Source organism: Geotrypetes seraphini, chromosome 3 (assembly GCF_902459505.1).
Source record: "Geotrypetes seraphini chromosome 3, aGeoSer1.1, whole genome shotgun sequence".
In the NCBI taxonomy this organism is placed as follows: domain Eukaryota; kingdom Metazoa; phylum Chordata; class Amphibia; order Gymnophiona; family Dermophiidae; genus Geotrypetes; species Geotrypetes seraphini.
In genome coordinates, this window is record NC_047086.1 from 96,852,619 (window position 1) to 96,865,244 (window position 12,626).

General features: G+C 40.4%; 1 protein-coding gene across 1 annotated transcript in view; it reads right to left on the minus strand.

The window, feature by feature from the left end:
* NBAS (NBAS subunit of NRZ tethering complex) overlaps window positions 1-12,626 on the minus strand; it is an 852,905-nt gene that overhangs the window by 653,101 nt on the left and 187,178 nt on the right. The window contains exons 15-17 of the mRNA XM_033937554.1: window positions 8,048-8,305; window positions 4,397-4,522; window positions 1,004-1,155 (exon numbers count right to left, since the gene is read on the minus strand). Of these exons, the coding sequence (XP_033793445.1) occupies window positions 1,004-1,155; window positions 4,397-4,522; window positions 8,048-8,305 (536 nt within the window). The remainder of the gene's footprint in view (window positions 1-1,003; window positions 1,156-4,396; window positions 4,523-8,047; window positions 8,306-12,626) is intronic.

Genomic DNA, 12,626 nt, shown 5'->3' on the forward strand with positions numbered 1-12,626 from the left:
GAGGATTGTTGTACATTAAAAAAAATAAGACATCCCCCCCAAAATAAGCCCTAATGCATTTTTTGGAGCAAAAATTAATATAACACCCGGTCTTATTTTCAGGGAAACACAGTACTTGGGATCTAATACCAATATAGATAATATGCGGTTTACAGCATAAATTTGACGTAGTTATAGTGCAAAAAGTAGAGGATCTCTAATTAGAAAATAAAAGATGTAAATTAAAGAACTAAGGCCGGTATCAGACAGACTTGCATGGTCTGTGTCCCATATATGATATTTTGGTGTACGATGGGCTGGGGTGGGCATCAATGGGAACTTCACTAACTTTGGAACATGAGGTTTTACTAGGCAGACTTTACGGTATTGCTTTTCTAAAGTTGAGAAGTCCTTTAAGGGTTCTGATTCCGTTTACTGTATTTATATTTCATAGCCATTTGTTAACTACCTTGACCACGCCATGCTGAATAACTTATCACTTTCTTATTGACCTCCCTTGTGTCTAGTCTGTATCAATTTATCCTATAAGCACTACTCTAATGGAACCCTTCTGTTTTGCATGCTTCTTTATGCATCATGGTACAAGAACTGTCAGAAAGCACCTTTATTTATTCTATTTATTTATTCATTCAATTTTCTATACTGTTCTCCCAAGGGAGCTCAGAACAGTTTACATGAATTTATTCAGGCACTGAAGCATTTTTCCCTGTCTGTCCCAGAGGGCTCACAATCTGTCTAATGTACCTGGGGCAATGGGTGGATTAAGTGACTAGCCCAGGTTCACAAGTAGCAGCATGGGTTTGAACCCACAGGGTTCTGAGGCTGTAGTTTAACCACTGTGCCACTCTCCCCTCCCTTTAACTATTTCTGAGCTCGTTGGGGAGGACGGGATACAAAATAAAATAAATAAATTTTCTGCCAGTATTTTGAAATATGAATCCCATTCCATTCATAATCTTTCACAACATTAAGGAAAGCATTGTATTAAAAATGTCTAACAAACCTTCCATCGTCTTCATTTTTTCCCATTGCTATGAGAGCTTCTATATCTATGCCTTTCAAGCCATACTGAAGCAATTCTTTAGCAGCATCCACATTCTCAGGAACTCTCTCCACACATTCATGAAGAACCCAGGATCGTTTCCTAATTTTACTCTGCACAGGAAATAAATGAGCTCAGTAACACAGATGATCAGCACAATGTGACACTAATTCTTTGATCTTCAGCATTATAGGCAAATGGATGGTGGGCAGAAAAAAATCCATTATGCCAGTATGCTGTGCCATGTGTCTCAAAGTAAGTGTGTGTGGGGGGGGATGTAATCTTCAAAGAGAGGATATTTTAATTTATATTATTAGCAAACATTATAGAGGGAAAAAGGGGGTCTAGAGCAGGGGTGTCCAACCTTTTGGCTTCCCTGGGCTGCATTGGCCGAAAAAAATGTTTCTGGGGCCACGCAAACGCTGCAGCAAGACAAAGGAGGGAGCCGGCACGACAGTAAACACCCAGGGGCAGCAGAGGAAAACACTGTATCGCCCTCGACCGGGGCCGCACAAAATATTTCACGGGGCCGCAGGTTGGACATCCCTGGTCTAGAGGGTTGGACTATGCAGAATAATTATTGTCTTTGTTAATGAATGTTATTTTAGTAATCTGCTAGTAGTGCGGTTATTTTTATATTTATTGGATTTATTATATACTGTAATATTATTATTTTTAAATGTTTCAGTTATGCTATACATTAAGTGCCATATTGTTTGATTTTATCTTTATGATTTGTGACTTTTATTCATTCTTATGTCTTAGTAGTTTGTGTGGTGTTATATATTGTATATACTCAAATATAAACCAAGATTTTTAGGCCAAAAAAATGGCCCAAAAATAGGGGGAGGGGAGGTCAATTTATATTTGAGTCTACATTTGAACACTTCTCTAACTCTCCCTCCACGATCTCTCTCCATCACCCTTTTTCTTTGCCACTTCCAGCACTACCTACCTGGGGCTCTGACTGTGGAGAATGGAGTAGCAGGTCCACGGCAGACTTATAGGGCTCCTTTTACGAAGGTGTGCTAGCATTTTTAGCGCACGCACTGGATTAGCACGTGCTATAGCGCACGCTAGCCTAAAAACTACCACCTGCTCAAGAGGAGGCGGTAGAGGCTAGCGCGCACTATTCTACACGTTAAGGCCTAGCACGCCTTCGTAAAAGGAGCCCATAGACTTGTTAAAATATTAAAATTATGCATACCAGAAAATATTACATTACATTACATTAGTGATTTCTATTCCGCCATTACCTTGCGGTTCAAGGCGGATTACATCCAAACTAAAACAAGAATTACATTCAAAATTTGAAAGAATAGAATAAGCGATGACATAAAATTTTTAAGGTAATAAAACATTGGGTAAAGAGTTACCAACGGGAAGTAGAGGTCTTTAGGAGATAAGAATAGGGTGAATTATGGGGTTTTAGATAACATTTGGTAGATAGAAGAATATTAGAGAGTACTAAGGGTATAGAGAGTGTTGGATGTTGGGTTGGGATTGGTCGTGCAGGATAGGTTTTATGTGTTTTTTTGAAGAGTATGGTTTTAATATCTCTCTTGAAGGTTTTGTAGTTTGTAGTCGAAGATAACAATATTTTAGCCTTATTAATTTAGCAGATCTCCTAAATAATTGTATTCTTGCAGCCCCACCCGCTAAAAAGAATGCAAATTGAGTATTTAACAATATGTGAGTTTATAGCTGGGCTCTATTCTTATGGAAATGAACTCTTAAGATGCTTTTTACAAAAGCATCCCGTGGTCTCTAGAGCTATATGTATTGTAGGAGGCTCTATTTCTCATAAGAACTCCATTTTAATAAAATTCATAGTAATTTTCTTGTAAGGTACAAAAACATTACTATTTGAATGGATACAGACTACTGCTGCCCGATTCAGGAAAAAAAATTTCGATTCAATTCAGCTTATTGAATCGATTTTTCGATTCGATTTTCCTGCCCAAGTGGGTATTTTTTTCAAACATTTTATAGCCTCTTCACCCCTTTTATAGCCTCTTCTACCCACACTGGCGCTGTGGTATTAAAAAAAATAAATAAACAAAAAAGATTTTTCCTCTCTCTGTTAAATCCTAGTTCTCTCTGGCAGGATACAAATTTCAAATCTGACATATTGTAATCACAAATAGAAAATAAAATTATTTTTTCTACCTTTTGTTGTCTGGTCATTATTCAAATCATTTTGGTCCCAGGATCTGGTTTTCTTCTGATAACTCGCTTGCCAGGGTCATCTGCCCATCTTCCATCTCTGTCCTCCCCTTCCGTTTCCCTTCCCTTCCCTCCCCTGGAGGTCTGGCATCTTTCCTTTTTTTTCATCTCCATCCCCAGATCCACTTTTTCTCAACTACCCTTTCATCCTTCATCTCTCCCTCCTTCCCCACCACCCCACAGTCCACCATCTCTCCCTTTCTCTTCCCAACTACCCTCCTATCCAGTATCTCTATCCCCCCTCCACACCATCCCTTGTGTCTAACTTCTCTCCCTTTCTATTCCTTCTCTCCCTAAATCCCATTGTCTACCATCTCTCTCCCTTCCCTCCCTCTCTCCGTGTACTTCTACACCAGGGCCCCCCTCCCCCGAAGGCCTGTCCCCCCTGAAGGCCTGTACCACCACCCCTGAAGGCCTGTCTCCCTCCCCCCCCCGGAAGGACTGCACCTCCCCCCGAAGGTCTGTCCCCTCCGCCCCTCTGGAAGGCCTGCATGTTCCCCCCTGACCTCTCACATATCCATTTACCTAATTTCAGCAGCGAAGCAGCTTGCAGAAAGGATCGCTGGTACTTTAGCAATCCATAGGCCTCAGGAGCTGTCTTCCCTCTGCCGCGGTCCCGCCCCTCCTCTGACATCAGAGGCAGGATCGCAGCAGAAGGAAGACAGCTCCTGAGGCCTATGGTAACCTGCAAGGATCGCTAAAGTACCGGTGATCTTCTCTGCAGGCTGCTCTGCTGCTAGAATTAGAAAATGGATGCGCGGGAGGCCAGGGGGGAAGCCGGACACCGCAGCACTTCCCGACTGACCCTCCCACCTCGCCCTCTACAGCAGGAGCAGCAGCAGCCGGCCAGCAAGAGGCAGCGCTGCCGATCCTGCTTTAGGGGGTGAGGGGGGAGGGTCAATCACCAAATCGGGAGGCCGATTTTTTTTTTTGTTTTTAAATCGATTTGAATCAATTCACCCGAAGTGAATCGGTGAATCGATTTGAATCATGAATCGGGCAGCACTAATATAGACTCTCCCACTGTAAGCAAACACTAGGTTTTATTAAACCACGGAAGAGCTTCTTACCATGGGTCGGTGAGGTAAATGTTCCACAGGCTAAATTCTGGATTTGATTAAAACCTACCAGATAGTCTTGAATAGATGCAATATTCACTGCTGACTTTCTCCACTGTCGTTGGTACACAAGATCAGTATCAAGGCCATATGCATGTGCCAAAGACAAAGCTTCACCATATTCCTCATTTTCAATCTAAAATAAGGCGCCAATGAAAGTGTCAGTTTCACTCACAGTGTCATTCACAGTCTTAAAATTATTGCACTATATAAACCTTTTGTTTGATATTTATAGTGATCTAGCTACAGTTTCAAGAATGAGAAGCTTGTGCTATTTACGTCTTATCCTACACCCTTTTACCATTCCTTTAGGAAAGCAATTAAAACCTATCTCTTCGATAAATTTCTTTGACTCCTTCCCGCCTCATTGTACCTCCAAAATACTTGCTGTATCCATGTTATTCTTCCCGATATATCTAACCCTCCCGACTTGTAATTAGAAAATATTTTCTGTGACATCGCTGTCTGTGTACCTCTGTAAACTGCTCTGAACTGCTTGTGGTATTTGCGGTATACAAAAATAAATTTATTATTATTATCTCACACATTAATTTTCTCCTTTTGAGCAACAGCATAAGCTTGTTTTGGTTTGTTTGTTTTTTCTGTAAATATGCACTTACGTAGCTGCAAGTTTTTCACACACAGACTGCACTAGTTTTCCAGGTTAAAGCCTATGTGGAATTTTCATTTTGAAGACCATCAAAAGAAAAGCTACTTACGCATGCTTGGAGTTATCAGTGCCAATCAAAATAGCACACATACTTTTCAAAATAGAAAAATGTATTCACATTTTTTCAATCCCTGCTATAACCAAAACCTCAATGGGAAATATTTCAGTAGTCTGTTTCCACAAGTAAAAATATTGTTTTATGCATAGAATTGGCTTTAAGGTCATATATCATAATAATGGGCTCCACTTAAGGAAACCCAGATCATAGATCATAGGACAACTGACTGCTCAAAAGGTTTAGGCAAATCCTTTAAATGCTTCCTTGTGAAAAACCTGCATTGGAGGCCAAGCAGTAAATATAAGCAAATGATCATATAATGAGATTTGGGGGGGGGGGGGGGGGCTGGGCCAACTCCAAGCTATGAAATGGCTGAAGCTCATTATCCCTTTTATAAAATGTAGTCACTAGTTACATCATATCCCTACTGAAAGATGGAAAAAATGGATGACCCAAGGTCATCAGCTTGTACTTAGGCATGAAGCCCATAAACACTCCTATACTTCATTCACAAGAAAATTTCCCTTGCATATATAAACATTTGGCTGCATGCCAAAAGGATAGTGTGGGGAAAAGCACAAAAGATAAATACATGCAAAACATCCTTACCAGTGATAAAATAAAACATAACAGCTTAGCAAAATTCAACACATAGAGAACTGCTGCCATGCAAAGTTAGCATGAGTCAATATGTTAAATTTTTCCTACCTACCCACACCCAATTTAACAGTCTTTACTTGTCATGAAGGGTATAGCATTACCAGTAATCTAGCCAAACGCACATTTACAGGGCACACACCATGCAGTTCTCAATCCCTGCACTGCTATCTGATCTTAACACATCAACAAAGAAAAAAGGGCAATGAGAAACGGATCGACTTTTACATATTAGGAATCAGTCTCTAAAACAACAGTTCTGCAAAACTCTAACACTCCACCACAGTAGAATGGGTTTTTACCACCACATCTATTATTTGTACTGATACCTTTGTACATAAAAAAAGTCCAGCACACTACCTGCCTTTTGACTGCATTGTACAGACCTGCAAATTGCTACACATTTAACTAAACTAACCTGAATTAAACACCTAATTGGACAAGTGATTTTTCTCTAAAAGCTGCTGTCAACTGTGACAAGTGAGCATAGAATGACTTTCTACTGGACCAAAACAGTTTCCAAGTTTATTAAAAATTTGATAGACCACCTAATCAAAATTCTAGGCGGTGTACAATATAAAATACATGTAACATATTTAAAATTAACATATACAGATGACTCATGGGACTTAAATACATGATTACAGAAACATATGGAGTATGGGAAAGAACTACAATCTTTGAAAGTAAAGAACAAAAAAGGGAAAAAACAAATCTTCCTGTGGTCCTAAAAAGGATAGTTATGTTTCAAATGCGTCATTAAATAAGAAAGTTTTTAATTTTGACTTGAAATGATTTAAGAAAGATTGATTCTTCTCTTAAGTAACCCGGAGTGGAATTCTATAGAAAGGGGCAGTAACTGAAAATATGCTCATTTTCAAAGCACATAGACTTACAAAGTTCCACAGAAACATATGTAATTTTAAGTCTATGTGTTTTGAAAATGAGCCTCATAGTGTTTATATGTCTCAGTGATAGAATGACAAGGAGATTTTGTGAGGCTGAGCGAAGAGACCTGTGTGGAGAATACAGTATAAGATTAATGATAAATACAGGTAAGTTACTTGTTTTTGTCTAAAGGTTAATAAAAAGATCTTGAATGTGATTCTATGTTCGACTGGTAACCCTTGGGCTTTTTTCAATAGAGGAGAAATGTGATTGAACTTTTTTTGCCTGAAATATTATTTTAACTGCGGTATTCTGCACGATTTGTAAATACCAGGATATAGAGGAAGCTAATAAGGGACTTCCTTAGGCTCCCCCTTGTATCCGGGATACAGAGGGAGCATAAAGAAGTCCCTGATTGGCTCAGACACCTTAGGCCCCTCCACTTTAGAGGGGCATGAGGCGTCTGAGCCCCTCCCTGTGCATTACATGATGCACCAGGGAGGGGCCTAAGGCCCAGAATCGTCGATGTGGCCAAGGAACAGGAGGGACTGAACAACCCTCTTGCTCCCAACTAAAGGTATGGGGGAGGGGGTGTTGGGGGGGCCTCCAGTGGCAGGAGGGAGTGGGCATCCCTCCTACCATTTTGCCACGGGGTTGGGCCGTTTTAGATTCGGGTGGGGGAACGCCCCTGTCGGGGGTCTTTGGGGAGGGCTGTTGGTGGTGGTGGGGAACTTTTTTCATTTTTTTATGGGACCTATATTTTCTATGTGTAAAACAAGCAAAATATCTGTGCCACTGGAAAAAATGAAAACAAAAACAGGCAGACCTGTCGCTAACACAGTTACCAACAGGTCTAGCACAATTGGGTTTTAGGATCTTATTTTAAATCTGTAAAAATAGCTATTTAGAAGGTTGGTAGCCATATTTAGAAGGCGCTGGTAGCCTCTTTGTAATTTTAAGAGGCTTTACATTATTACTATCATATTTTATTGATGTTTGATTTGTTGTACTGTATGTGATTCTGTTTGTGTATGTACTCTATTGTGACCGCCTTGGGAAAGGCAGGGTATAAATAAATAAATACAAATAAAGTTACCACAAAAACTTTTGCTTTAGTTTTAACAATTTAACCTCGATAAATAGAAACTTCTGTAGAAGTGAAAACATTTAGGGGTCCTTTTACGAGGCTCGTTAGGGCCTTAACGCGTAGAATAGCGTGCGCGTGGCCGCTACCGCCTCCTCTTGAGCAGGCGGTTTTTCGGCTAGCGCACACTAATCCGGTGCATGCGCTAAAAACGCTAGTGCACCTTCGTAAAATGAGCCCTTAGACTTAAATCAGATATAAAACAAATGATAATATTTTCTGATGTTCTTGTATAACATCTAACCTTTCTCTGGTAGAGCTCCTCTGGAGTTGTGGATTTTAGGCTCACCAAGCGATAGATTTTTGTGATCATGCGTGGACGTTTGCGTGGTGGAGCAAACCGCTCCATTTCTGTCACAAAGTATAGACCTTGTTTGATGTAACTGAAATATCTGGCTTTTGCTGAATTTTCATCATCACAGTCAGAGTCTTCATTGTCATCAACATCTTCTCCAGGTCTGCTCTCTAAACGAAACCTCTTTGGTGCTAATTTTATCTCACACTAGAAGAAGAGAGCAGTCATAATTAAATTAACAGCAAAGCACATTTGTTAACTCAGAGGCAGCTAAACTTCTCATAATATAAATATCTGTAACTGATACACCAATATAGGAGTACAAAGAATGTATAAATATTAAGCAAAAATAACAAGAAGTTACTGTGATAAATACAACACATCCACTGATATAATTTCAAAACAAACTCCTCTAGGATCAGTGTTTCTCAGTTCAGTCCTGGAGTACCCCTTTGCCAGTCAGGTTTTCCGAATATCCACAATGAATATGCATAAATTTGATTTGCATACACTGTCTCCATTATATGCAAAATTCATTCATGAATATTCATTGTGGATATTCAGAAAACCTGACTGGCAAAGGGGGTACTCCAGGACTGAACTGAGAAACATTGTTCTAAATCTCTTATTATTGTGTATGTCCATTCTCCAAGTTTACAACAAAGTAGTAATAGTGAACTTATTATCAGATATTCTGTTTGTTCAAATGCTTTACAAAATCTAGTGAATGTATAATTTAACACTTTAATCTACAAATTAACATATAAAAGATGGGTTGCAGATATTGCACTAAAAATGATTAATATGAATGTATGAAATGAACTGGAGAAAAAAGTCTGAAGTGGGTGGGGAGGGGAAGACCAACATACAGGAAAGAACCAAAAATGTTATACTTGTGCATAGCACTAAAAATTAGCTTCTCCATTTTCTAGCAACATTATTGTTTCAGTTACAATTAACGGACTTCATACAAAATCATGTTTACCAAAGTTCAGAATGTGCTGACAGAGTGCTCAAAGTGCCTTGCAGTCCATTTTATTCCAATGACCACATTTCACCCCACCCTCAAATAAAATGCTTCAAAACATCCCCAATTCAGGAAGACACTTTGATGACATTCAGGAAATCAAGGGTAAAACGACAACAGCTCTGATGGGCATTCCAGAAAAAAAGAGTTCAAAAATTGCTTTGGAAGGTGAACTAGCTGCTGGCATTGGTGCATAGCTTCCCAATGGTACTACTTCGAAGGTGACCCTAGTGCTATTCGGCAGTGAAGCATGTACATTTCTCCCTCCGAATCCGCGAGGGTTAGGGGCAGAGCCAGCTCGTAAATATGGAGCCAACTCTGACCCATCCCCGCCTCCCTCCTGCGTCCCACCCAAGACCTTACCTGGTGGTCTAGCGGTGACAATTAAGTTTGCAAATAAATTCATCCTAGAAAAAGTGCTACACTTCTCCCTTTGAATCCACGGGTTTAGTACCTGCGAATTTGGTTACTCCCCCTAGTTTTTAAAGGCTGAATCACTGCGCCACTAACCTTCCCAGACCTTACCTAGTGGTCTAGTGGTGATGCGGGGCAGGAGCGATCTTCCTACGCTCCTGCCTTGTTCAGAGCTGTCATCAAAAATGGCTGCCATGAATCCCCTTGTTGTCTCATGAGACCACAGGAACTCACAGCAGCTATTTTTGATGACGGCTCTGCACAAGGCAGGAGCATAGGAAGACTGCTCCTGCACCGCATCATCACTAGACCACCAGGTAAAGTCTGGGAAGGTCAGTGGCTCAGTGATTCAGCCTTTAAAAACTAGGGGGAGGTCCGTGGCAAAAAAATCGCAAATAACCAAATTTGCAGGATTCGAAGGGAGAAGTGTAGCACTTTTTCTAGAATGAATTTATTTGCAAACTTAATTGTCAGACCTCATATGCTGAAGCGTGTTAAATTGATTTTGCTTGCACTAAAATTTAAGGAGTACTAACCGACCAAATGTCTGCTAACAAATAAGCATCTCTACCACATTCCATAGATATAAAATTAACACATCTTTTTCAGGATTTACCTTTTCAGTTTTCTGTTCAACTAGCAGCATACTAAAAGTTAATTCACTAGGCACGATGACTGACCCAACGATCCTAGCAGAATTATCTTTTCCACTGCTTACTATGTGACATTGCACAAATTATTAATTCCATCAACTAAAATTTATTTTGCAAGCCAATTGATGCATGGAAATTTTAATTATGGCCTCCAGTTCTGCAAGTATCTGATTTGCCTGTTTTCAGTTTTCTTCTATTTGCTTGCTAATATGTACATTTATTGAATCCATATTGTAAAATAAGCATCTTTATGAACTGAGAAACAATGTTGTCCCATTTCCCATCTGTAACTCATGAAAGCTTATTATAAGAAAGTGTAACAAAAGCAAGAATAATGTTTGTAATTGATTCAGTTTAAATGAATCCACTTGGCTGGCATTTTTAATGGTTTGTAATTAAGTGTTTCACAATTAACTCCTTCAGAGTATTGAAATGGTCCTGGCTTCTGGCAAGTATACAGTTCTACACATTACAAATCCCTCCACTGCCATTTTAATATTTAAGCTTACTACAAGCTATACTAATACAGAATCTGTTATGTATTCAGATCTGTTGCCTATACAGTCAAACCTCGGTTTACGAGTGCCACGGTTTGCGAGTGTTTTGCAAGACGATTCTCAGAGAGAGCGAGAACTACAAGGCCTTGAGCATGTGCAGATGCTCAAGGCCCAGCACAAGGAAGAGGGAAGATCTTCGGGCACTGGCACGTCCTGTGCGTTGGTGCTGGTGCCGGTGCCAGATAGGGGTAACAGAATGTATTTGGGTGGGTGGGTGGGTGAGTGGGGGATGCCAGATCGCAGCAGGGGGGAGGGCGACACGAGCAGGGGGGATGCCGGATCGCCGGGGGGGGTGCAGCAGCACCGGTGGCCTGGGGGAGGTAAGGTGGAGCAGTGCTGGTGGTTAGTTATCCAGCTGCTGTTGTCCAGATAACTAACTCTGAATATTAGGCCCATTGTGAACACCATGTTGAAATCCTCCTCAGCTCAGGCTGTGATAGCATTAAAAAAAAAAAAAAAAGCAAACAGAATGCTGGAAACTATTTGGAAAGTAAATACAGAACAGTATTCCTCCTATCTTAAACTCTCTGTATTAATCTATAATTGGATTGTATTGTGTGCAGTTCAGGAAGATTTAGGTCAAAACTTTAACGCAGTCGCTAAGCAGTTTTCCTGCACACATTTTAGCGGTGGATTATCGCTGTCTTTAACGAGGTTTCTAGCAGACTCCGGCAATGGCATGCAAATTGGCCCTTTAACATTGAAATGAGCCCTCCGGTGGATTCTTAAAAATCACTGAGCCATTTTCAAAGAGCAGCATCGGCTTTTGGCGACTGGTCCAGGGGTGCCGTTACAGTGCCAGCACTTGTGTTTTGACTGTGGCTAATTTAAAAAAAAAAAAAAAAGTGTATCTATATATTTTTAGTGGAGGGTAGTAAAATCACGCTTCTTTGAGTTTTTGGAAGAGACAGGAATGTTTCATGCATGCTGTGGGTCTTGATTAAATTTTGCATTAAAAACAAATTACAAGATTTACCTGAATTATAGTAGTTTTGGGGAGAGAAAGGCATGTTTAGGCATGTTTTATGTGCGATGGAAAAAAGTCGACATTGCTTCTCCCCTCCTCTCCCTCACATTCATCCAATAGTGTGTTTTTTGTTTTTGTTTTTTATGGCGTTTTTCTGCGCATGTGCACATGCAAATGTAGGAAATCTTTGCTGCTGTCCACCAATCTTATTTGCATGCGCGATTTTTAAAGAATGTCACGGGTTTTTAGATTCAGTATCAAAATGGCTGTAGTAGCAGACTGTCGCTTTTTAACGCGGGTTTTTGAAAATCCTAAAAATTCAATCAAGGGAAGCTAGAACGATAAAAGGGATGAATCAGCTCCTTAATTAAGAAAAGTTAAACAGGGAAGGGTGGCAGAGAGCAGGAGTCGCAGAGTCAGGGCGGCCGAAAGCAGGAGAGTCGGCAGAGCTTACCTTCTTGTGCTTTTTGCACAAGGGAGATGTGTTTAAAATGTTGGATTTCAGGGCGGCAGAGAGCAGGACAGTCGGCAAAGACGTGAGTGACTGGTCCTCAGCAGTCGCTTCTTTTGGGGTCAGCCAGCTCAATTGGTGTTCCTTCATGGTTTAGTGAATCGCTGCCTTCCTACTTTGCATGCCATTTCCCCTCACTTGCATGTGTGGATCGGATCGGGCAGAAGGTTAGTGAATCAGGTCGGGGTCGCAAGCTGGTTGGTGAGCTTAGTGAATCTAGCCCATAGTAAATTATGACAGATAAAGGTCTTTATAGTTAGCTACAATACAGGATCAAAGTGGTTTCAAAATTAAAAATATAAAGATCAAAAATAATTCCATAAAAATAGGAGAGATCACACATAGTCAAAAGAACAAAAGAATTGCCATAACGGGACAGACTGAAGGTCCATCAAGCTC